This window comes from Poromitra crassiceps (genome assembly GCF_964638095.1).
Source record: "Poromitra crassiceps genome assembly, chromosome: 7".
Taxonomy (NCBI): domain Eukaryota; kingdom Metazoa; phylum Chordata; class Actinopteri; order Beryciformes; family Melamphaidae; genus Poromitra; species Poromitra crassiceps.
In genome coordinates, this window is record NC_139628.1 from 15,693,855 (window position 1) to 15,716,054 (window position 22,200).

The 22,200-nt window shown below is 44.1% G+C and overlaps 1 protein-coding gene across 8 annotated transcripts in view; it reads left to right on the plus strand.

The window, feature by feature from the left end:
• The first annotated feature begins 332 nt into the window (after positions 1-332).
• The window catches only part of LOC310779932 (NLR family CARD domain-containing protein 3-like), a 90,953-nt gene continuing 69,085 nt past the window's right edge, over positions 333-22,200 (plus strand). For 7 of the 8 annotated variants that reach the window (XR_014552874.1, XR_014552875.1, XR_014552876.1 and 4 more), the window contains exons 1-7: positions 333-410; positions 5,480-5,578; positions 9,166-9,252; positions 13,111-13,201; positions 14,500-14,772; positions 16,022-17,810; positions 21,441-21,543. Coding sequence is in view for 3 of the 8 variants with exons in the window: in XM_083640453.1 (XP_083496579.1) it covers positions 13,120-13,201; positions 14,500-14,772; positions 16,022-17,810; positions 21,441-21,507 (2,211 nt within the window). In the remaining 5 variants the exon portion in view is untranslated. The remainder of the gene's footprint in view (positions 411-5,479; positions 5,579-9,165; positions 9,253-13,110; positions 13,202-14,499; positions 14,773-16,021; positions 17,811-21,440; positions 21,544-22,200) is intronic. The other variant, XM_083640454.1, reaches the window with a different exon arrangement.

Consider the following 22,200-nt stretch of genomic DNA (forward strand, 5'->3'; position numbering starts at 1 on the left):
TTGAATCTTGAATCTTGAATCTTTTCATTTAAATAGGCTATAATCTCAGCTTTGCTATAAACAGGACCACATTTTCTCCAGCATTTAACCCCAGAGTCTCAGAGGTTCACAGATGATCAGATTGATTGCACACAAACATCATATCCTCCCACAACAGGGTTTACGCAGTCCCCCTGACTGACCCCACGTGGCTGGCATGGTGACTGATTGGATGGAGTCAAATTCAAAACCGCTCAAATGGGCAGGAACCTGCCCAACCTGGCAACACTGGTTTCTAGCCTGGCAGTGAAGTTAGGAGGATAGGGCGTGCCAGCAGTCACAGATCAAATGATCACAGACTGAAGTATCCGTGTCTCTTCTACAGATGAAGGCTGAGAGTCTGTTTGGCTTCATCGATGTGAGTTGAACAGGTAAGAATCCTACAGGAAACATTACACATGATTGATACATGAACCATGTGGAATTGTATTATAACTGTGTGACTGTATGATATATTCTTATATGATTTTATATGAAGTCTTTCCAATTGTGTATTTGATGCTTGTTGAAGAATTATGGTTAAATGTGCTATGATTTCCCCAATGTGTGACTTTGGGGGCCACAACAAACCTTTTCTATGACGAGGATATATGGTGATGTTGTCGTTGACGTTCCATTTATTCTCATGCTGCTGCTAAGCATTTTGATGATCGATGGTATTGACATTATGCATGTTAAAGGTAACAATACACATAGTGACCTGCTCTGACCAAATCAGTCACATGTAGCACTGACCCGTTTGTGTAGACATGTGATTTTAGGAAAAAATATTGATTTAGGCTGTTTTGGGGTTTCACCAGATTTCAACAAAATAAAGCCTTGGCTTTCATTATCTGTAAAGATTATTGTGTAATTCCAATGTTAAATATAGTTTTGAAGCTCATAAAGGTATAGGGTGACAAACTAGCTTACTTTGTCAAAAGAGTACCATGATCATTTTGATATCGCCTGAAAGCTTACATTCCCAACTTTCCAACAGTGTATTCAACTCAAAATGTGTTTCATGGTCAATGTGAGTGATTTGGATAATAGCAGGTCACATGACTGCTGCAGCTAAGCATTTTGATGAAAGCCATCATTAATGGTCTATCCCATCTGATGAAAAATCACCTTCAATATCAAGAAGCATTGTGGATAGAAAGCCTTTTAATGACTGAATGTTAAAAGTAACAATAAACATATCCTTAATGCATTCTATGAACAAAATACAAATATATATATACAGTATATATATAATATACAGTATATATATATAATGTATGTATATATATTCTTATATATATCTATTCTTCATCAGAGTCACGCATATGGCGTCTTCATCAGAAGACGTGAGAGTGAGAGTGTGAGCAGTATAAGCAGGCTATGAGGGTGCAGCAATGGAAGCTGTGGTGGAGCAGTGGAGAGTGTGAGCAGTATAAGCAGGCTATGAGGGTGCAGCAATGGAGCAGTGGATAGTGTGAGCAGTATAAGCAGGCTATGAGGGTGCAGCAATGGAGCAGTGGAGAGTGTGAGCAGTATAAGCAGGCTATGAGGGTGCAGCAGTACAGTACATAAAGCGGTGTCTTGTCTTATGCTGAGGTTCTTAAAAATAATATATATATATATTCTTATATATATTCTTATATATATATATTCTTCATCAGACGCATATGGCGTTGAAACGTATGTCCTGTTACTTTGCACCTTAATAAAAGGCGTTGAATAGTCCGAGCTGCTGCAGTTTCCTTCCTTTTACTTCATGCTGCGTCCCTCCTCTGTGATGCACCGGACCTGCCTGCCTGCAATAGCTGAAGCGCGTTGGGACTCCCTCTACCTGTCTAACATCCTGTCTGTCTGTCTGTCTGTCTGTCTGTCTGTCTGTCTGTCTGTCTGTCTGTCTGTCTGTCTGTCTGTCTGTAGGCTGTTACTGACCTGTCTAACATCATGTCTGTCTGTCTGGAGGCTGTTACTGACCTGTCTAACATCCTGTCTGTCTGTCTGTAGGCTGTTACTGATCTGTCTAACATCATGTCTGTCTGTCTGGAGGCTGTTACTGATCTGTCTAACATCCTGTCTGTCTGTCTGTAGGCTGTTACTGATCTGTCTAACATCATGTCTGTCTGTCTGTAGGCTGTTACTGATCTGTCTAACATCCTGTCTGTCTGATTGGAGGCTGTTACTGACCTGTCTAACATCCTGTCTGTCTGTCTGGAGGCTGTTACTGATCTGTCTAACAGCCTGTCTGTCTGTCTGTCTGTCTGTCTGTCTGTCTGTCTGTAGGCTGTTACTGATCTGTCTAACAGCCTGTCTGTCTGTTTGGAGGCTGTTACTGATCTGTCTAACAGCCTGTCTGTCTGTCTGTCTGCAGGCTGTTACTGATCTGTCTAACATCCTGTCTATCTATCTGGAGGCTGTTACTGATCTGTCTAACAGCCGGTCTGTCTGTCTGTCTGTCTGTAGGCTGTTACTGTCCTGTCTAACAGCCTGTCTGTCTGTTTGTCTGTCTGTCCGTCCGTCTGTCTGTCTGTCTGTCTGTAGGCTGTTACTGACCTGTCTAACAGCCTGTCTGTCTGTCTGTCTGTCTGTCTGTCTGGAGGCTGTTACTGATCTGTCTAACAGCCTGTCTGTCTGTCTGTCTGTCTGGAGGCTGTTACTGATCTGTCTAACAGCCTGTCTGTCTGTCTGTCTGTCTGTCTGTAGGCTGTTACTGATCTGTCTAACAGCCTGTCTGTCTGTCTGGAGGCTGTTACTGATCTGTCTAACAGCCTGTCTGTCTGTCTGGAGGCTGTTACTGATCTGTCTAACAGCCTGTCTGTCTGTCTGTCTGTCTGTCTGTCTGTAGAGTGTTACTGATCTGTCTAACAGCCTGCCTGTCTGTCTGTCTGTCTGTCTGCCTGTCTCGAGGCTGTTACTGATCTGTCTAACAGCCTGTCTGTCTGTCTGTAGGCTGTTACTGATCTGTCTAACAGCATGTCTGTCTGTCTGGAGGCTTGCAAGCGGTTACTGGCGTTAGGGCTGCACGATTAATCGAAATAAAATTGCGATCTCGATTCATAGAAAGCACCGAATCTAATTTCTAAATGACGTCGATTCTGCCGCATTTTCATTCGGGACACCAGCACAAGCGCTCCTACTTTCATGATGAAGTGAGGAGGCGGAGCTGTCAGCAAAGATGCCTCTGCCTCTGACTGCGCGAGGCAAGTCAGGCAGGCAGACCTCCGCAGATGTACAGTGATTCAGTGAGAAACGTTCCATTAAACTTTAATGTAGTACTGCGTTCATTATTAAAGTAACAATGAACACAGTACTACAGGTTTCACTCTCAAATGACCGTATCAGCACATGAATAGAATCACCAACTTGCTGCATTTCATTTCTCAGCCCCGACTTTGTGTTGATATCTGTGCGCCGCATGACCGACAGGAAACGCATGCCTTCTTAACGAAAGATCAGGCTAAGAAGCAATTGGGAAACGCGTTTGCTTCTTATGGGAGTTTTAAGAAGGGTTAAAGAAGCTATAGCGCTAAGAAGCTTTTGGGAACGCAGCCATAGAGAGCCGCAGGAACGAGTCCAGAAATCATCGATGCTAACACTCCTGGTTCTTCACTGTTTTCGCCTATGGGAGTTTTGAATGGGTTTTTGGCGCGATGCTTCTAATAATCTCTCTGGGCAACGCTGGCTTAATCAAACGCAAACCAGTGTTTAGTAATATCATCTTCACACACGAGGACCACTTTTATGAGATTTGAAGCTTTTACGTGCCGTTAAAAGGACGGCTAGCTAGCAAACGGCTAAATGAGACTACACTGTTGAGTCGATGGGGATATATACGTCAATAACGTCACCACTTCAAAGGACGAACACGGAAATTCTCTTTCCCTCACCTGGTTCAGCCCATTCAGCCAGGGGTAATCAATGCACACATCAACAACAGTCCAGGTTGAGTGCTGACGTGACGTGGAAGCTTATGCGACAGTCTGTAGTTCTGGATTAGCTTAGCTCAAGCTTTTTACTTCTAGGGCTCGCATTTACGCTACAAAACTCATGAAAGTGGTCCTCATGTGTGAAGATTATCCGACTGAACTCTGGTTCGCGTTTGATTAATCTTGCGTTGCCCAGAGACCGTATTTGAAGCATCGCGGCAAATCCCATTCAAAAATCCCATAGACAGAAACAGTGAAGAACCAGGAAGTCTGCGACTTCCGCGTTCTGACTACAAAAATACGTCATCCCTGCGGCTCTCTATTAAAGGAGAATTTCGTTTTTTTTTAACCTGGACCCATCTCCTGGCAATAATTATGATTTGGCCACTCACCCAGCGATGTCCGCAGCGTTTCTGGCCGTCCTAGCGTTGTTTTGAGATCAATAGCGTCCAAGTCAGTTGTAAAATGGAGCTGATTTGGGGCCAAGTGTGAGCCTGTCTTTCCTGCATCTAAATAGCTATTTTTATTCCCGTTTTCGCCACATATCGTCATAATGTGATCCCTCAACATCCACCAGAGTGATATTTCGCCCGAGGCCATTTCCTGGACTCTCACAGGGATCAAATTACCTCAAACGTGATCTCGGTCACCAAGTCTCGTCAAGTCCCGCGATACTTTCCTGCCGGCTGGCCAACTACAGGTACACGCTTTGCGGTGGTGGTAACCTATGTGGGGTTTGGCGTAACCTATGTGGGATTCGAAATAACGAAGGTTATGCCAAACCCCACATAGGTTACGCTAAAACCACCACCGCAAAGCGTCCTAGTAGGGACTTGACGAGACTTGGTGACCGAGATCACGTTTGAGGCAATTTGATCCCTGGGAGACTCCAGGAAACAGCCTTTGGCGAAATATCACTCTGGTGGTTCTTGAGGGATCAGATTATGACGATATGTGGCGAAAACGGGAATAAAAATAGCTATTTAGATGCAGGAAAGACAGGCTCACACTTGGCCACAAATCAGCTCCATTTTACAACTGACTTGGACGCTACTGATCTCAAAACAACGCCGCGGACGGCCAGAAACGCCGCGGACATCGCTGGGTGAGTGGCCAAATCATAATTATTGCCAGGAGATGGGTCCAGGTTAAAAAAAAACGAAATTCTCCTTTAAGGCTGTAGCCTATGATCAGACGGCTGTCTTCCATTAAGTGCAGCTGTGTGCTCAGTTTTACAACGCCCCATTGTGTCGTCATGGCCCAATTCCCCCCGCCCGTGCCCCCTCTCTACTTTACACCTGGAGGTGCTCCACATGTATGAAAGCAACATGCCTCATGTCTGAAAGGGTACACTTCACGTATCGCCCGGGTCAGGCTCAGGGCAAGCAACCCTGACCTGACCCGGACTTCATGTCTGAAGGTGCGGCTTCTCTCTCCCACTCTCATAGTGTATGAGACCCAGAGAGAGCATCAGCTGAAGAACTCTCAGGGGTCTGGCATTGAAACTATAGTGACACAAACTGTCTTCCGCTCTGCAGATGTGAGCAGAGGAGAGAGAGAGACAGAGACTGAGAGAGAGCGAGAGACAGACAGACAGACAGACAGACATCGACTCGGGAACGAACAAGAACAAGCAGGTAGGCTGGGCAGGTTGCCTGTAAAGGGAAAAAATGACAGGGGAGTGCCTGAGCTGCTCGACAAACCTCAGCAAATATAGCTCCAAAGAATGTTGTAAACAAGGAAACACACACACGCACGCACGCACGCACGCACGCACGCACGCACGCACGCACGCACACACACACACACACACACACACACACACACACACACACACACACACACACACACACACACACACACACACACACACACAATCATAGTAGCCAACCTAGCCTAGACTACCCAACACTGAGCCTCTACAGGTGTTCAACTGCGCTACATAAAACACCTAGCCTGGTAAACCAGCCCGTCACGTGAACTCACATTTCATTTGGTTCTGCGCGACGGTCTGGCCCCAAAGCCAGTGGGGGGGTTTAGCAGAAGCTGTAGAGCGGAAGAGCCAATCAGTGACTGCGCTGTGATTGACAGAGCAAGTTGGCCAATCAGGAACGCCACTAGCACTGCACTAACAAAACAATAATGGCCGCTTCCTTGCCTGATCGTCTCAAGGAGTCATGTCAGCATTTGTCTAGTTTAAACAGCCATAAAGTGCAGTTATTGCAGAAGTAGACTCAATAACAAAAATTAAACAAGCAGGAGTATCGCCGCAACCGCAGAGTCTCGGCGGAAAAGATGTTTTTGCTGAGTGGATTTGGGTTTGACTGGATCCGACGCTGATTGGCTGAAGGAGTTGTCTGTCAAGGCAAATACGCCCGCCCATGCTCCCATCCCTGCTAAAGACTGGGTGAAGATTTGGGGCCAGACCGTCACGCAGAATCAAATTAAATGTGAGTTCACGTGACGGGCTGGTTTACCAGGCTATAAAACACCACCTTTAGGTGAGTAGGTGACTCACCTTTTTGATCCCAAAATGTACCACTGAAGTGAATGAGTTGTGTGTTTTAGTGTGTGACCACCCCTCCCTGCTATCTCACCTTTTCACTCTCCATGAGTTTGAACACGTACAGTAGGTATGCTGCACACAGGTAGCTACTTGAAGGTAAATGACAGGGGAGTGCTGGAGGTGAAGTGAGGTGACTCTGATCCTGAATCTCAGCCAAGATAGCTCTAAAGAATGTTGTAAACAAAGAAACACACACAGACAAAATCAAGTTCAAACAAGACAGCAAGACAGCCTCTCACAGCCTAGCAGCACCCAAAGCTTAGACGCTGCATGCAGGAGAAACCAAAGCCTTATTAATGGAAGAGAGCATGGGCAGTCACTGACCACTGAGCAAAGGGTCAGAGGCAAGTGGTCAGTCCTCCCAAGAGGGTCTTGTACCACAGGTTGAACCACTGCTCTAGAAGAATGACCTGTGTGAATATAAGCTTTTTGCCCTGTTTGACCCCACAGGCGCCTAAAATAGCTATCACATTAAAGCTCCATGCATTCTATTTCTGTGTTATACTCTTTATTTCACTGTTGTTGACACATTAAAGACACGCCTCCTGATGTGATCTGTGGTTTCTCAGATTGGTTTAGTGCATACCGAGGCTTCTAGCAGGGTTGCCAGTTAAAGACGGATGGTTTCCAGCCCAAAAACTGTTCAAAAACAGCCCCACATTTTTTAAAGAAGAAACATGCCCAAAACACACATGATGACACATGACCGAGATCATTTTATTTGGAAATGCCTCTCTCTCATCCCGTATCTTCCCCCTTCTGTGGTTTCTCTGAAGAAGGTTTCACAGAGGGGGAAGATGGGCACTGTAACCCCATCCGGGGCAGATCAACGCTGACTGCTGTGTTGTTGTTAGCTTAGCTTCTAGCTATTAGCTAAATAATTATATTTACAACCATAATGAACTGTGATCTGACAGAAAAAGTGTCATTTAGAGAGCGCGTGCACTCCCGTCCAGCATGCCCCACGCTGGCCGCCGGCTCTCGTTATAGCCTGTTTGAGGAGACTACTCGGAGCTCAAAATCTTCCGTGGGCTCTCTCTCTCTCTCTCTCTATATATATATATATATATATATATCTCTCTCTCTCTCTCTCTCTCTCTCTCTCTCTCTATATATATATATATATATATATATAGAGAGAGAGAGAGATATATATAGATATATATATATATATATATAGATATATATATATATATATATATATATATATATAGAGAGAGAGAGAGAGAGAGAGAGAGAGGGGGGGGGGGGGGGAGGAATGGGGGGGGGGGACTGCGCTACATAAAACAGTTTTTGCTGAAACTACAGGTGAAATCAGTTACATTTAAAAGGTAAAGGAATGTCAGCAGGTTGTTACATGTTATGCCTTATTTGGTCAAAATTAGGGGGTGGAGGCTCACGCCACCAGGGGCACTGGACAACTTAAAGGAGGAGAATTTCATTTTTTTTTCAACCTGGACCCTATTTTCCACACTGTATGTGTCTAATAAACTCATTGTGACAAAATAATTCAAATTGGTCCAGTACTCACTGAGATAGCCTTGTTTCCAGCTGGAGCAATGTGCTCAAACACGTCAATACACGTTTGCTAATAAAACTGCTTGTTTTGCTGGCTGGGAGGCTCAAACTGTCAATAGTGTCTGGCAACATGGAAATGACTCTATATATATTGAGCTGATTGATGGATAGTTTCCCATTCAGTCCCTCTGTTTTGGTCGCTTCTTCCAGTTCACCTTTGGGACATGGAAGAATTGTCTTCAGCACAGCGCTGTTGGGGAAATCTTCCGTGGTGACACGGCATTAGCTTCGCTGTCTTGATGGTTGCCCCTCTGTCTGCTCCTCTCTTTCTCTCTCCTCGCGTACTCGTACGCCCCGGAGAATAATATTCATGTAGTTGTCTCCATGCGAGCAGCTGAGGAGAAAGAGAGGAGCAGACAGAGGGGCAACCAGCAAGACAGCGAAGCTCACGCTATGTAAGAAAAGTATGGCTTTAGACTGAGGAGCTCTGATTACTAACAACAAGTCTTCCACCTGCATTACCCTATTAGACTTTTACTGTATCTAAAGATATCACATCAAAATGACCAAATACTGTTGTAAGCAGGGTTTGCAGCTTTAAAAAAATAAAATTCAAGCACTTTTCAAGGTACCTAAACCTTTATTATCACATCTGAATAAATAAATAAATAAATAAATAAATAAATAAATAAATAAATAAATAAATAAATAAATAAATAAATACATATTGACAATGTGCAAAACAAATGGCATTTGTGATGCCTGGTGAATGAGGAACTTTGAGAGTGCTCTGTGTCCTGCCACTGTCCGCAGCCTCTGGCTCCTGCATGACACCACAGACAGGCTAGAAGGAGAGAGGCAGTGGTGCCAGCAGAGACTCCGCTGCAGTTTACTTGCTCATACAAATAGCCCTTCACTGTTTGCACTGCAGTGTTTTTCCAATACAGGACAAATTGCATCCCATATCAGTTCAATACGGAACACGTCTTTTTGTTTACAAATACGATTCGTGCCGTATTTTAAGGGACCCCTTACCTCTCTGGTCACAACTTGTGATCAGAGAATTGTTACCAGTGTACCACTCCAACTCACTGCCACCCCCCTGTTCACCCCCCTCCCCCATTTCCTGTATCTTAAAAGCTGTAGGCGATCTGACAACAGACTGACTCTTCATTGAAACCAGGCCAGATGTCCATTCCATATCAATAGGCGCATAAGGAATTGCAGGTAAGATCTATGTAATGATTTGGATAATATTGCTCTTTTCTGTTATTGCACTTATGGGAGAGAAAACAATTACAAATGAATTACAAATTGCAAACATTATCCTATAGGTCTGGGCATTTAAGCATTGGTGAGGGCGGACTATTATGAGTTGTCTTCCACAGCCAGGTTCTTTAGGTCGCTGTATCGTTAGAGTCTGTCAGTAACACAACCACACAACAATTAGTTTTAACAATGAGCTCAATACACAGAAAACTCCCCCTGCCCACCGACATCAGCTGCCCCAGCCCCCAGCACCACCAGCAATAATTTTTTTTTTACCGATGACGTTCACTTGATGACAAAACAAATGTCCGAAAAGCAACAAGCAAGCCCTCCAAGCTAGCGCTAGCCTGGAAATAGCGAAAATATAGTTTGACAACTCCAGATTAAATCCTTTGAAAACTACCGCTGTGCGTCATTTCCTCATCACAACCACAACATCATAAACTCCTCCCTCCTTGTCCTTCGTCTCGTCTCCTGGTTGGTTTGTATTCGTGAATGCTTGGAAATATCCCACCCACAACTCAGCTAATTGTGATTGGCTAACCCCACAACTCAATGGAATTCTGATTGGTTAAAACACCTGTCATCAAAATTGTCATGACCAGAGCCAGGTCTTCGTGAAGGGTTGCTATCTTGCTGTCAATCAAATACCATTTGCTGGTGGAGGCTGGTCCAAATATTTAACCCCATATTTGCTGAAACAAAGTGAGTCCAAGATCATAATAATTTAGCGACATTATTACTGTTATTTCAGTGAATAAAAACTAATAAATAAAAATACAAATAATTTATTAGGGGAAAAATTATTTTCTTTTCAATTTCTTCTTGGGCCTTCACTGAATACCGAGAAGGCCCAGATGATTCCCCACTGTAAGTTAGTAGAAGCACCTTAAAGTCCGATCTGGCCTGAATGGTGAGCCAATGGAGACTGACTGACCTGTCTTGGACTTGCTCTCAACGGAGGCGGTCGCATTTCTCCTCCTCTCCCTCTCCCTCTCCCTCTCCCTCTGCTTGCTACCTGTCCTAATCCGGAGCCAATCTTGCACTTGTCTCTTTCGAAACTACAAATATGCCCAGACGGGACTTTCGCCGCGGGCTACGGGAAGACAGCAGCCATTGACCCTAGGCTGCACGTCATGATAAACGAGATGAGCGGGGCAGTGAGTACTCGGACTGTTGCAATTTCTGATCTGAATCGCAAAAATTGATTACTTCCTGGAGAAAATCACTGCTGCGAGCCGAAGTGTTTAAATTGAGGACCACGGACAGACTCGTGTGAGGAATGCAGTTGATCGCTGCTCCTCCCGCGGAAACCCAAACATCTTGATCTAATCTGGCCTCCCCCCACCTGCTATCGGCCGTCAAGGCCACTAGCAGCAAACTCTCTCCTGAAGTCTTGACTGCAACAAGCGCTTTAAACATCCACCCCCCCCCTCACATCTGTTGTTTGACTCTTGGACTGGGAAAGAACGAGGCTATCTCCACAGCAACCACTGTGTTATCAGCTAAGGGGAGCTCCAGACTTACACACACACACACACACATGGACCCTCCAAGGACTCATAGGCCCACATACATGGACACGCACGCACTCCCCCTAACCCCCCCCCCCCCCCCCCCAACCTCCCCCCCTTCCCTCCCACGACCAAACTGGCGCCGTAATGGCAGCCTCCTGTGTCGTGGTGTGGGTTGTCTTTGCTGGTAATCCTGTACATTTACAACAAATGTATATGTATTGTATAATTTTGAAGCGTGCCTTTATTACTTTTCAAACAAATAAATAAATAAAATCATCTATCATCTATCTGATTAAGACCAGTGTTATATGATCGAACTTCCGAGTTCTAGATAGTATTCTAGCAGCTGCATTTTGTACAAGTTGTAATTCTTTAGTACTGCAATGTGGTAGGCCAGAGAATAGGACATTGCAGTAGTCCAGTCTAGATTAAACAAAGGCATGTACCAAGGTTTCTGCATCCAAAGCACTTAGAAACGGACGGATCCTTGAGATATTACGGAGATGAAAAAATGCTGTCTTAAGCCACTTTCAGACAGGAACTCCGGAGCCTTCCCCTGAGCCTAAGCCGGATGATACGTGAAGCCTACCCTTTCAGACATGAGGCATGTTGCTTTCATACATGTGGAGCACCTCCAGGTGTGAGTAGAGAGGGGGCGGAGGTGGGGGGAATTGGGCCATGACGACACAATGGGGCGTTGTAATTGTAAAACTGAGAACACAGCTGCACTTAATGCATGGAAGACAGCCGTCTGCTACAGCCTTAATGGTGAATCACATTCAACAAACTAGCACGACATACTCTGATAACAAGTTGCTAAAAATAGCCTACATAATGGGCGATAATTGCTCACTAACGTTCGTGCATATAATCATTTGCATAATCGTTTGCGAATAACGCTAATTAATGAAACAACCCTACAACTCAGCCCAGATGCATCGATTTCCTCAAGTCTGATGTGGTGAGAGTTCAGTCCTAAAATGCATCAATCCTACTAGAAATACAGAATACAGGAAGCTATAGACGTTTTTACCTTCAAAAATAAAAGCAATTATTTATTACTTGGTAAACAAAAAAACAGAACAGTCGACTCACTACGGGTTAAAATTGACTTTTAGAAGGCAGCAGATATTCTTCCAGCTTATCTCTGTTCTGTATCTTTCGGATCACACACACAAAAACATTACACATGCATTTACTTTATTTAATTGCCATTGTTGCGAAGGTTATACCCGGAAGTTTCCGTTTTATACTGACTGACTTGACACTGCTTGGATTTGGTGTTGACATTTTGCGGTCCTGCTGCACGTATCGTTCACAAACGCTGTGTATAATAAACATGAAATCAAAGGCATGAGCGCAACCAGATCCAGATATCCTACCTAGGGATATCCAATACTGGGAAGCAGGATGACCTTCGCGTCCAAAAATGCTCTAGTTCGAAGGTGGTGTGCTGCGTGAAGCTTTGCAGAAATAGATCAAACCCAGCGTTTCAATCAAGCAACACGTAGCCTGTTGGCTGACACATGCAGCAGCTCCAGCTTCATTTGGGAAAAACTGAAACTGCATGATGTTTGTGCACTTGCTCATTCACATCGACTATTTATTTAAGAATAATCTGTCATGCTGTCTGCCACTCACTGAGCTGGCTACTTGACGGAGCTCTGGGAGGGGAGGGGAGGGGGAACAATCCGCCCCTGATACTAGGGCCCGAGGTTGTCTTATGTCCAGATAGTAGGAGGGTCGCGGGAGCACGCATAGCTCACCAAAATGTGTTCATACATACACCGCCACCCGGATGCCCTCTAGATAATTCCCGAGTTCCAAGGCATGTCTCAAAGCGGCTTTAGCTGAAACTCCCCTATGACATAAGGCAATCTCCATCTTTGGCAAGTTTTAAGAAGCACCTTAAGACCCACTTTTTTACCATTGCTTTTAATTAGCTAAATTTGATCTTGTTACCTTTTATTATTTTTAATTAGCTAATTTGATCTTTTATCTCCTGTTTTATTTGTGGTTATGGATGTCTTTTAATTTCACTGTTTTACTGCTCTGTGTAATTGTTCTGTTCTGTATTTACTTGATCTTTTTATTACCTTTGTTTATTCTTCATGTGTAAAGCGCTTTGAGCTGCATTTTATGTATGAAAGGTGCTATACAAATAAAGATTATTATTATTATTATTTTTTTTTGCTGAAGCCTTTTTTTATTTTATTTTTTATTTTTACAGCCTCTTTCTGACACTTTACGGTAGATAAAGTTGGTTCTTGGAGTTGAATATTTCCTGTGATTTTACCAGGGAGCAACGATGGCTATGGATAAAGAGAAGCTCTTAGAAACACCGGAGGATTTGAAAGAGGAAGAGATCAACAGAAAGGATCGAATGCAGAGTTAAGTCATGGGGAGATTAAAAAAGGGGACATTTGGAAAAAAAGATATAACTTATTCTATCATGCCAACAATTTATATAGAGTGCAGGCTGTCATTGTATCTACTTTTGTTGACCTACATCCAGACAAAAGATGTGAAGAGAGACAGGCCTTGTGAGAGTATGTGTTCATTGTATTGTATTTGTGTTTAGTAGGGGTGTCACGATACCCTCAGTTCATGATACGATACAATACACGATATTGGGTACACTATAACGATACGATACGATATTTATTAATTTTTAGAAAACGTGAATAATGAAAATATGACTGGAAAAAATGTATTTTATTTGAAATACACAAAATGCAAAACAAATGCTGTTGTTGGAAATTGTTATTATAATAACTAGAAAACAACATGGAAGATAAGGTTTATCTTGCAATATAATGTGTCACACTGTCACAAACTAAACGTTTGTTGCATGGTAAAAGAAAAAGAAACTATACAATCTATATCTTAAATAACTTATGCAGGCAATGAGCTGTGTATTGTGTAGGCTAGTATCTTCACATTTAATTGTCATCCTCTAAGAGGATGATTCCTCTTAAATGAATTATCTGACTGCACTGCATGTTGAGCATTGTGCAGCGTTAATTGACGATTGAAATGTATCAAGTGAACGTTACTCTTTATTTACAAATCCAACACATGCCAGAGAAATTGTTTCACAATGGGAGTAGCCTACAGAGCTGCATCGCCTATAATGACAGATAGCCTGCCCTATTATGCGCACATTAGACGCATTCAGAGCGAGATTCATTTGTAGGCATTGATTAACTGCTTACCCGACATGTTGTGCCCGTGGAAACAATGGCACAACAACTAGTTCATATTTCAGACTAGGTCTTTAGAGATGAGGGGAGACATCTCGCCTGCCACTTGAACCGGCGGGGTCTCCCTGTCAGAGTGTCTGCCAAGTGCAAGCAGAGGCAGACACACACAGCAAGGTCCTCTGGGGTATCAGAAAATCTAGTTATATCAAGCAGCCACATAACAGAATGATTAAAGGCAATTATCAGGAAAAGCCCAAACAGCCTACCAATAAATCTGACAATTGGATTATTTGTGATTTTGAAATATTAATTGATGGATTTCAGCAGTGACATTTTGGAGATAAAAAATAGGCAGACATAAATATATATTTTCAAATGAAAGCCTTCATGTTGTAATCCTTCAGAAGCAAAGTAGCCTGATATAAGCTGATTTTAGCCTGATCCTCACTCAAATCAGCTCATTTTTTCATTCCCTTTCTCCTCAGAGAAACACTTTGTGGATGAACATCGGGATGAGCTGATCCAGAAAGTGATCATGGTCGCACCAATCTTGGATAAACTCCTGAAGGAGAACGTTGTCACGCAAGAATGCTACAATAACATCATATGTCAACCTACCACTCAGGAGCAGATGAGGGAACTGTATAAGTCACTGAATGCTAGTGGGGATAGAGGCAAAGATATCTTTTGTGATATCCTTAAGAAAGAGCAGAAGTTTCTTGCAGAGGACCTTGAGAAACAGGAGAATCAAGAAAATAGTAAGTTGGACAGTGAGTAACAGAAGAACATCTAAAAGAAAAGCAAGGGACAATTAATTGGGTAGAAGATATGGGCACAAAGATGTCACTAGAAAGTGAAATTGAATAATTTATATTTGAATTTGAATTGCTCAATTTGAATAGTTGCATTAAAAACTATTCTCACTTTAGTCATGTTGTACATGTTGCATAGTCACTTTATCCATAATGCCAGTAAAGAAGTTTCTCAGGGGTATCAGGGCTTTTATACAATCAGTACCAATGTTGTGTGTATTGGCTGAAAGGATTCCCCCCCAAGTAGTTTACATACATGAACATAACAAACAGCATGAGAAGTGCAGCTAGCTGCTTGGTTAACATACACAGGGCCGGCCCGCCCATAATGCGAACCAAGCGGCTGCCTAGGGCCCCGGGAGTTGGGGGGGCCCCCCAATTTTTTTTTTTTTTTTTTTTTTTTTTTTTTTTTTAATAAACATAGGCTATAATATTATAGGCTGTGTGTGGTAGTTAAAACATAGGTTGACGTTTATTTATGTTTGTAGTTTAAACAAAAACATAAATACTGTAGGCTACATACAACACAAAAGGCTGATATTTACCTTTTGTCGCCACCTGGTGAGTAAATATATATGTAACTAAAACCATTAAAATTGACAACCGGTCCTGCATGTATCTACCGGTCCTTGGCACAAAAAAGGTTGGGAACCCCTGGTTTAACTGACCTGGCAACCCCTATGGCTGCTGGGTTCTACACGCTTGCTTGACACTGATAGGGCTACAAACGAGCGTCATTGTCATGTTTGTTTGTTTTAAATATTCTTCTAAATATGGCTAAAAGTCCAAAAACGTCAAATTTTCTTCGGCGCTGCCCTAGCGGGCAGCACCGAGAGTCCCCTCCTTACAGCACCCCCTACTTAAAAGTACTTCCAGCGCGGATGCCCCCAAACCCCCGCCCCTGGGAGGGGGCCCCTGATCTATATCCTGCTTAGGGCCCCCAGATGGCTAGGGCCGGCCCTGAACATACACAACCAGAGCTTTATGGGAATCAGCACAGTGTGGACTCCAATTGGTTGCATGAAACTCCAGCAACAGCTACCTTATACCTTACACCAGTCAGGACCTGTTTGTCCACCCAGCAGTAATGAGCTGAATAGAGTCTGTTGAGTTGTGAATGTGTAAATTATCAGTAAATGATTGCATTACTCTTTACTTGCCTCTCAATGATTTAATCTGTTGTTTATTCATTTAGAAACGTCTGCAGAGTGTCAACGTCAACACAAAAGTAATCTGAAGGAGAACCTTCAGGATTTGTGTGAGGGGATTGCTACAGCAGGAAACTCAACACTTGGGAATCAGAACTACACAGAGCTTGATATGACAGTGGGAGAGAGTGGAGGCGTCAATGATGAACATGAGATCACACAGATTGAAGCAGCATCCAGAAGCCAGAGACCAGAAACACCAATCAAATGTCAAGACATCTTTAAACCTTTATCTGGAAGAGATAAACCAACCAGAAGAGTGATGACACAGGGAGTGGCTGGCATTGGGAAAACAGTCTTAACAAAGAAGTTTACTCTGGACTGGGCTGAAGACAAAGCCAACCAGGATATAGAGTTCACATTTCCATTCCCTTTCCGAGAGCTGAACCGGCAGAAAGATAGAGTGTGCAGCTTGGTGGAACTTATTCATCGCTTCTTTCCTGAGACCAAAGAAATCTGCAGGTTTGACAAGTGTCAGGTTGCGTTTATCTTTGACGGTCTGGATGAGTGTCGACTTCCTCTAGACTTCGAGAACAAGGAGATCCTGACTGATATTAGGGAGTCAGCATCACTGGACGTGCTGCTGACAAACCTCATCAAGGGGAAACTGCTTCCCAAAGCTCGCATATGGATGACCACCCGTCCTGCAGCAGCCAATAAGATCCCTCCTGAGTACGTTGACATGGTGACAGAAGTGAGAGGCTTCAATGACCTACAAAAGGACGAGTACTTCAGGAAGAGATTCGGACATGAGGAGCAGGCCGACAGAATCATCTTCCACATCAAGACTTCACGAACCCTCCACATCATGTGCCACATCCCAGTCTTCTGCTGCATCACTGCTAATGTTCTGGAGTCTGTGTTGAAAACCACTAGGAGAGAAGACCTGCCCAAGACCCTGACTGAGATGTACATCCACTTCCTGGTGATTCAGACCAAACAGCAGAACGCCAAGTTGCATGGGAAAGCTGAGAAAGGTTCACACTGGACACCAGAGAATAAGGAGATGATTCTCTCTCTGGGAAAACTGGCTTTTGAGCAGCTGGAGAAAGGCAACCTGATCTTCTATGAAGAAGACCTGAAAGGGAGTGGCTTTGATATCACAGCAGCCTCACAGTACTCCGGAGTGTTCACACAGATCTTTAAAGAGGAGCGTGGTGGGTGGGAGGACAATGTGTTCTGTTTTGTCCATCTGACCCTTCAGGAGTTTCTGGCTGCTGTTCATGTCATGGTCTCATTCATCGACTCTGATGTCAATCTGATGTCAGAACCACAATCAAAATCTTCGTGGACTCTGAAGCTAGGAGTCAAATCTAAACCAAATGTCTACCAGAGTGCTGTGGACAAGGCCTTACAGAGTCCAATTGGACACCTGGACTTGTTCCTGCGCTTCCTCCTGGGACTTTCACTGCAGACCAATCAGAAACTCCTACGAGGCCTGCTGACACAGAGAGGAAGTAGCTCACAGACCAATCAGAAAACAGTCCAGTACATCAAGGAGAAGATAAAGAAGAATCTGTCTCCAGAGAGAAGCATCAATCTGTTCCATTGTCTGAATGAGCTGAATGACCGTTCTCTAGTGGAGGAGATCCAACAGTCCCTGACATCAGGAACTCTCTCCACAGGCAAACTCTCCCCTGCTCATTGGTCGGCTCTGGTCTTCATCTTACTGTCATCAGAACAAGAGTTAGACGTGTTTGACCTGAAGAAATACTCTGCTTCAGAGGAGGCTTTTCTGAGGCTGCTGCCAGTGATCAAAGCCTCCAATAAAGCTGTGTAAGTGCTTAGAAAACTGGATAGATTGAAACATAGAGAATATCAATGCTCTTGTTTGTCTCTATCACTAATTGCCAGACAAAGGAGAAGAGCCTCAGGGGCTCACTTACTCACTCACTTGGAGTCTCAGGGATCGGAAGGTGCTAGAGAGCCGGGATTTGAGGGGTGTGTAGGGTTATTGACTAGGGACGTATGTGTGGTGTTTGGGGGGGGGGGGGGGGGGGTTCATAGGGATATGAAGTAGGTGACATATGACAGTGACATATTATGTGTGTTGCTTGGGGGGGGGGATCTGAGGGTAAATGTGCTGTGGTCTAAAAGGTTTGTGCTCGTTCAGGAGCTCACACTCCCACATGCATTCATACCTGACCAGTACAACTACAATCTGCTCGCCACAGGAGCGTTTGGGGTTAAGGGCCTTGCTCAAGGGCACCTCAGTGGTGGTAATGCTTTTCACTTTCCCCACCCAGATTTACCCTGCCATTAGTTAAATTGGTAACCCTTTATTTTACAGGTACCCTAGTTACATATGAACTATTTGTAATTACACATGGACACCAAATGTAATTACACAGTAATTACCAATAGTTATAAATGATGTTCATATGTAGTTACATTGTAACGGACCTGTAAAATGGAGTGAGTCTGTTCAACTGTAGTTCATATGTAGTTACATGTTACCGGGCCTGTAAAGTGGAGTGAGTCTGTTCAACTGTAGTTCATATGTAGTTACTAGGTACCAGACCTGTAAAGTGGAGTGAGTCTATTCAACTGTAGTTCATTATGTAGTTACATGGTACCGGACCTGTAAAGTGGAGTGAGTCTATTCAACTGTAGTTCATATGTAGTTACATAGTACCGGACCTGTAAAGTGGAGTGAGTCTGTTCAACTGTAGTTCATATGTAGTTATATTTTACCAGACCTGTAAAAATGTAAAAAAAAACCTGTAGAATCCTAATTGCTACATAAAAGTCCCATATATTAATGCAAAGTGGTGTATACCCTGCAGCACGCTCTTTAAGGTGGGCATGTCTGTAAAGGGGGAACTTGTGGATACCCATATAACCCATATTCTCATTCAGATATCTTCAGAAAGGAACCCTTTGAAAACGCCCATGCCCTTACCAAAGTTTTACCTACATTTTTAGCTTAATTTAGCCACCTTCCCAACAAGCTAGCATGTCATGGTTAATACGGATAGATAGATAGCCCACTACAGCCTGTGAAAGACAGAAAAGCAGGATGCGATGACAGTTGGTGGGGTTTCGGAGGCCCCTAGAGGTCGGAGGCCCCCGGGCACTGGCCCAATGAAAGCCAGGAAATGAAGCCTACTCACCACTACTGATTCCTCTGCTACACATGCGACCTGTGGAGGCGCTATCGCTGCCCTTTCTCTCATTCCACCTGTGTCACCTCATGTTTCAGTCTTTTTAAGAGCGTCAGAAAAAGACAAGACATCACTTTATGTACTGTACTGCTGCACCCTCATAGCCTGCTTATACTGCTCACACTCTCCACTCCTCCACCACAGCTTCCATTGCTGCACCCTCATAGCCTGCTTAACTCATTCACCGCCAGTTTAGGACTGCCAATATTTAGCACAGGCCAAAGATTTTCATAATTGTTGGTCATCTTTCAAGACCCACAGTAAATTATCTATTAGCACCAGAGTGATTTGCAATACCTCAAAATGAAGATGTACGTCTCTGGGTTCACCAGGGGAAAAAAAGTGAGCTTTTAGCATGTTCTGTACTCTACTTATAGCCATTTATATACACCCTGTTTTCCCCCAAAATGTCTCTCTGAGAAAAGAAATTGCAGAAAATGGCATTTATGTATTTATGCACACAATCTCATGCAGAACTCGCTCTCAATTCTTTTATTTTGAACTGTATTGACATCAGACATGTAAATATTATTCGTTAGGACACAAATGACAAAAAAAAAAATATATATATATATATATATACACATGAAGTGCTTTTTTTTTTACATTCAACAATACAGTTTACTCGGTGTGAGTGAGTGTGCAGACAGACAGACAGACAGACAGACAGACAGACAGACAGACAGACAGACACACACACACACACACACACACACACACACACACACGATCCCCCTTTTAGATTTCTAACCCCACATATGATAAGCAATAACCACGCCCTGTGGCGCTGGGATTGGCCAGGAGCAACACTGGAGGGCACGCAGCCCAGCGATTACATGAACCAACTGAATAGCTCTTGAGAAAGGACAGCGGGCTGCTCTGACTCCCGCTTCTGCCTTGTGCCTTGCTGTTGTGTGTTTATTTTGCACCCTTCCTCGTCCATGTCTCCCTGTCATATCCCCTGCTATCTGATCGTTCCGTTTTCCCCTCGGCTATTCAACACGTCCTCACCGCCCTCGCAAACTGATCGATCATTTCCTCATTCCTCCGATGATCAAACACATCTCTTGATTACTTTCTCCCGGCTGGCACAGAGGAAGGCGACTCCAGCTCGTGCAGCGCGCCGAGGCGCGTTTCAATGGCGTTTCTCCTGTCTGCACAAGGAAGCGTTACCAGTTTTCTGCTTTTCCTCCTGCTCAATTTCAAAACAACAGCTGCGGTATGTGTTTGTTCACGTGTTGTCTTAGATGATAGGGACCTGATACCATGTGACAGGCTGGGGAAGTGTTTAAACTACGCCCTGCAGTAATAAAAACAAAAACACGTCAAACACGTCATTGGCGGGGAGGGCTATTTCTGATAACACGTCAAAGACGTCATTGGCGGTGAATGAGTTAAGGTGCGTTCACACCGAGATATTTATTTTTCGCTCTGTCGCTTGATTCAACCCTTTGGAATCGCTCTGTCGCTCTGTTTAAATCGCTCATCAACAGGCACACGAAATGACGGACATGTGGGGGATATAACGTTACGCAATGTTATGATGTTTGTCCACTACGAGCCACCGTCATTGTTTACAAGCTAAAGCCTATCAGCGTGCTCCTAATGCGAGCTCCATACCGGTAGTACAGACTTCACTTCATGTCAGCTGTCAGCCTGTCAATGTGGTTTGTTGCCACACAATAAACCAGCGGTTTGTTCCAAGCCAGTGTGAACCTTGACTCGCTCTCACACGGCAGCCAATCAGCGTTGAGCGGCGAGCGACTGATGCCAGCGTATTTTCGCTCGAGTTGGAATATTTCATCTCGGGCGACGAGCGTATTTTCTCCCTATTGCTCTGTCTCTGCCGCTCGGACGGCCAGCGATTTTTCTCCCAGGCGAATATACGCTCAATCGCTCGTTTGCATTGACTTTGTATGTAAACTCGACGCCAGCGAAAAACTTTAATAGGTCGGTGTGAACGCACCTTTATACTGCTCACACTCTCCACTGCTCCACCACAGCTTCCATTGCTTTACAGTCAAACATCTCATGTTCGCCCCCACACTTCCCACACCTTCTAACTCCTCAGCAAGCAGCTGCAATATGACCATACCTCTGGCATTTGAAACACCTCAGGGGTGGCTTCCTATGTGGATGAACTTTAAGGACAGACATGGTTGACACACGCTTAGCTCCTTCCTGAAAAACTGTTATGCGAGACGCCTCGCCTGTTCATGTAATTGTTTTTTTTTTAATGTAGGACGCACGAAAAGACGCCTCCAGGACGGACTGTCGGAACACAAATATGTGATCGGAACACAGAATGAAGATGATCCAAACACATGGCCAAACACTTCAAAGAGGTACACAACAGCAATGATTCTTTAGTGAAGATGGAGGGTTTAGAACTAGTGAAGGAGACCATTTAGAGGTGATGATCGCCTACAGAGACTCCTTCAAAGGGAAACCTTTTGGATTTTTAAACTTAAAGTCGAGCTGAACCCATTCGTCACGTGCATCTGAGTCCGTTTCAGACTGAAAACAAATTGAGAGGCGGACCATACACGGTGTCGATGATTTTATTTGACAATTCTGTCGACTGGCTTTGGCATTGGTCAATCATGGCGTGTTCCACCCCCAAATCGAGTGGGATTCAGCCTGTTGTCGTGCTACGCGAGTGGGATCCGCAGAGTACCAGGCAGCCAGCTGCTTCGTGCGGAGCGAGCGGGCAATCCGATGCATGGGTGCTGCCCGCCCGCCTGGAATCTCAGAGGGGCGACCCCTGACAACCATGCTCTCAAGCGCGCGCCATTCACGCTATTTCTGTAAATACGATATTCCTGGAATGCGCGTTTTAACGAGCCAGTTACATTTCTTTGCATTCTTAGAGATTATAGTTTTTGTTTTTTGTTCATGTTTCTAACAATTGGCCAAGTTAGTAGTTAGTTTATGGGATAGGAATTCTGCCAGATAACAGGCACTAGGCGCCATTTTCTACTTCATTTGGAAGAGAAAATTAT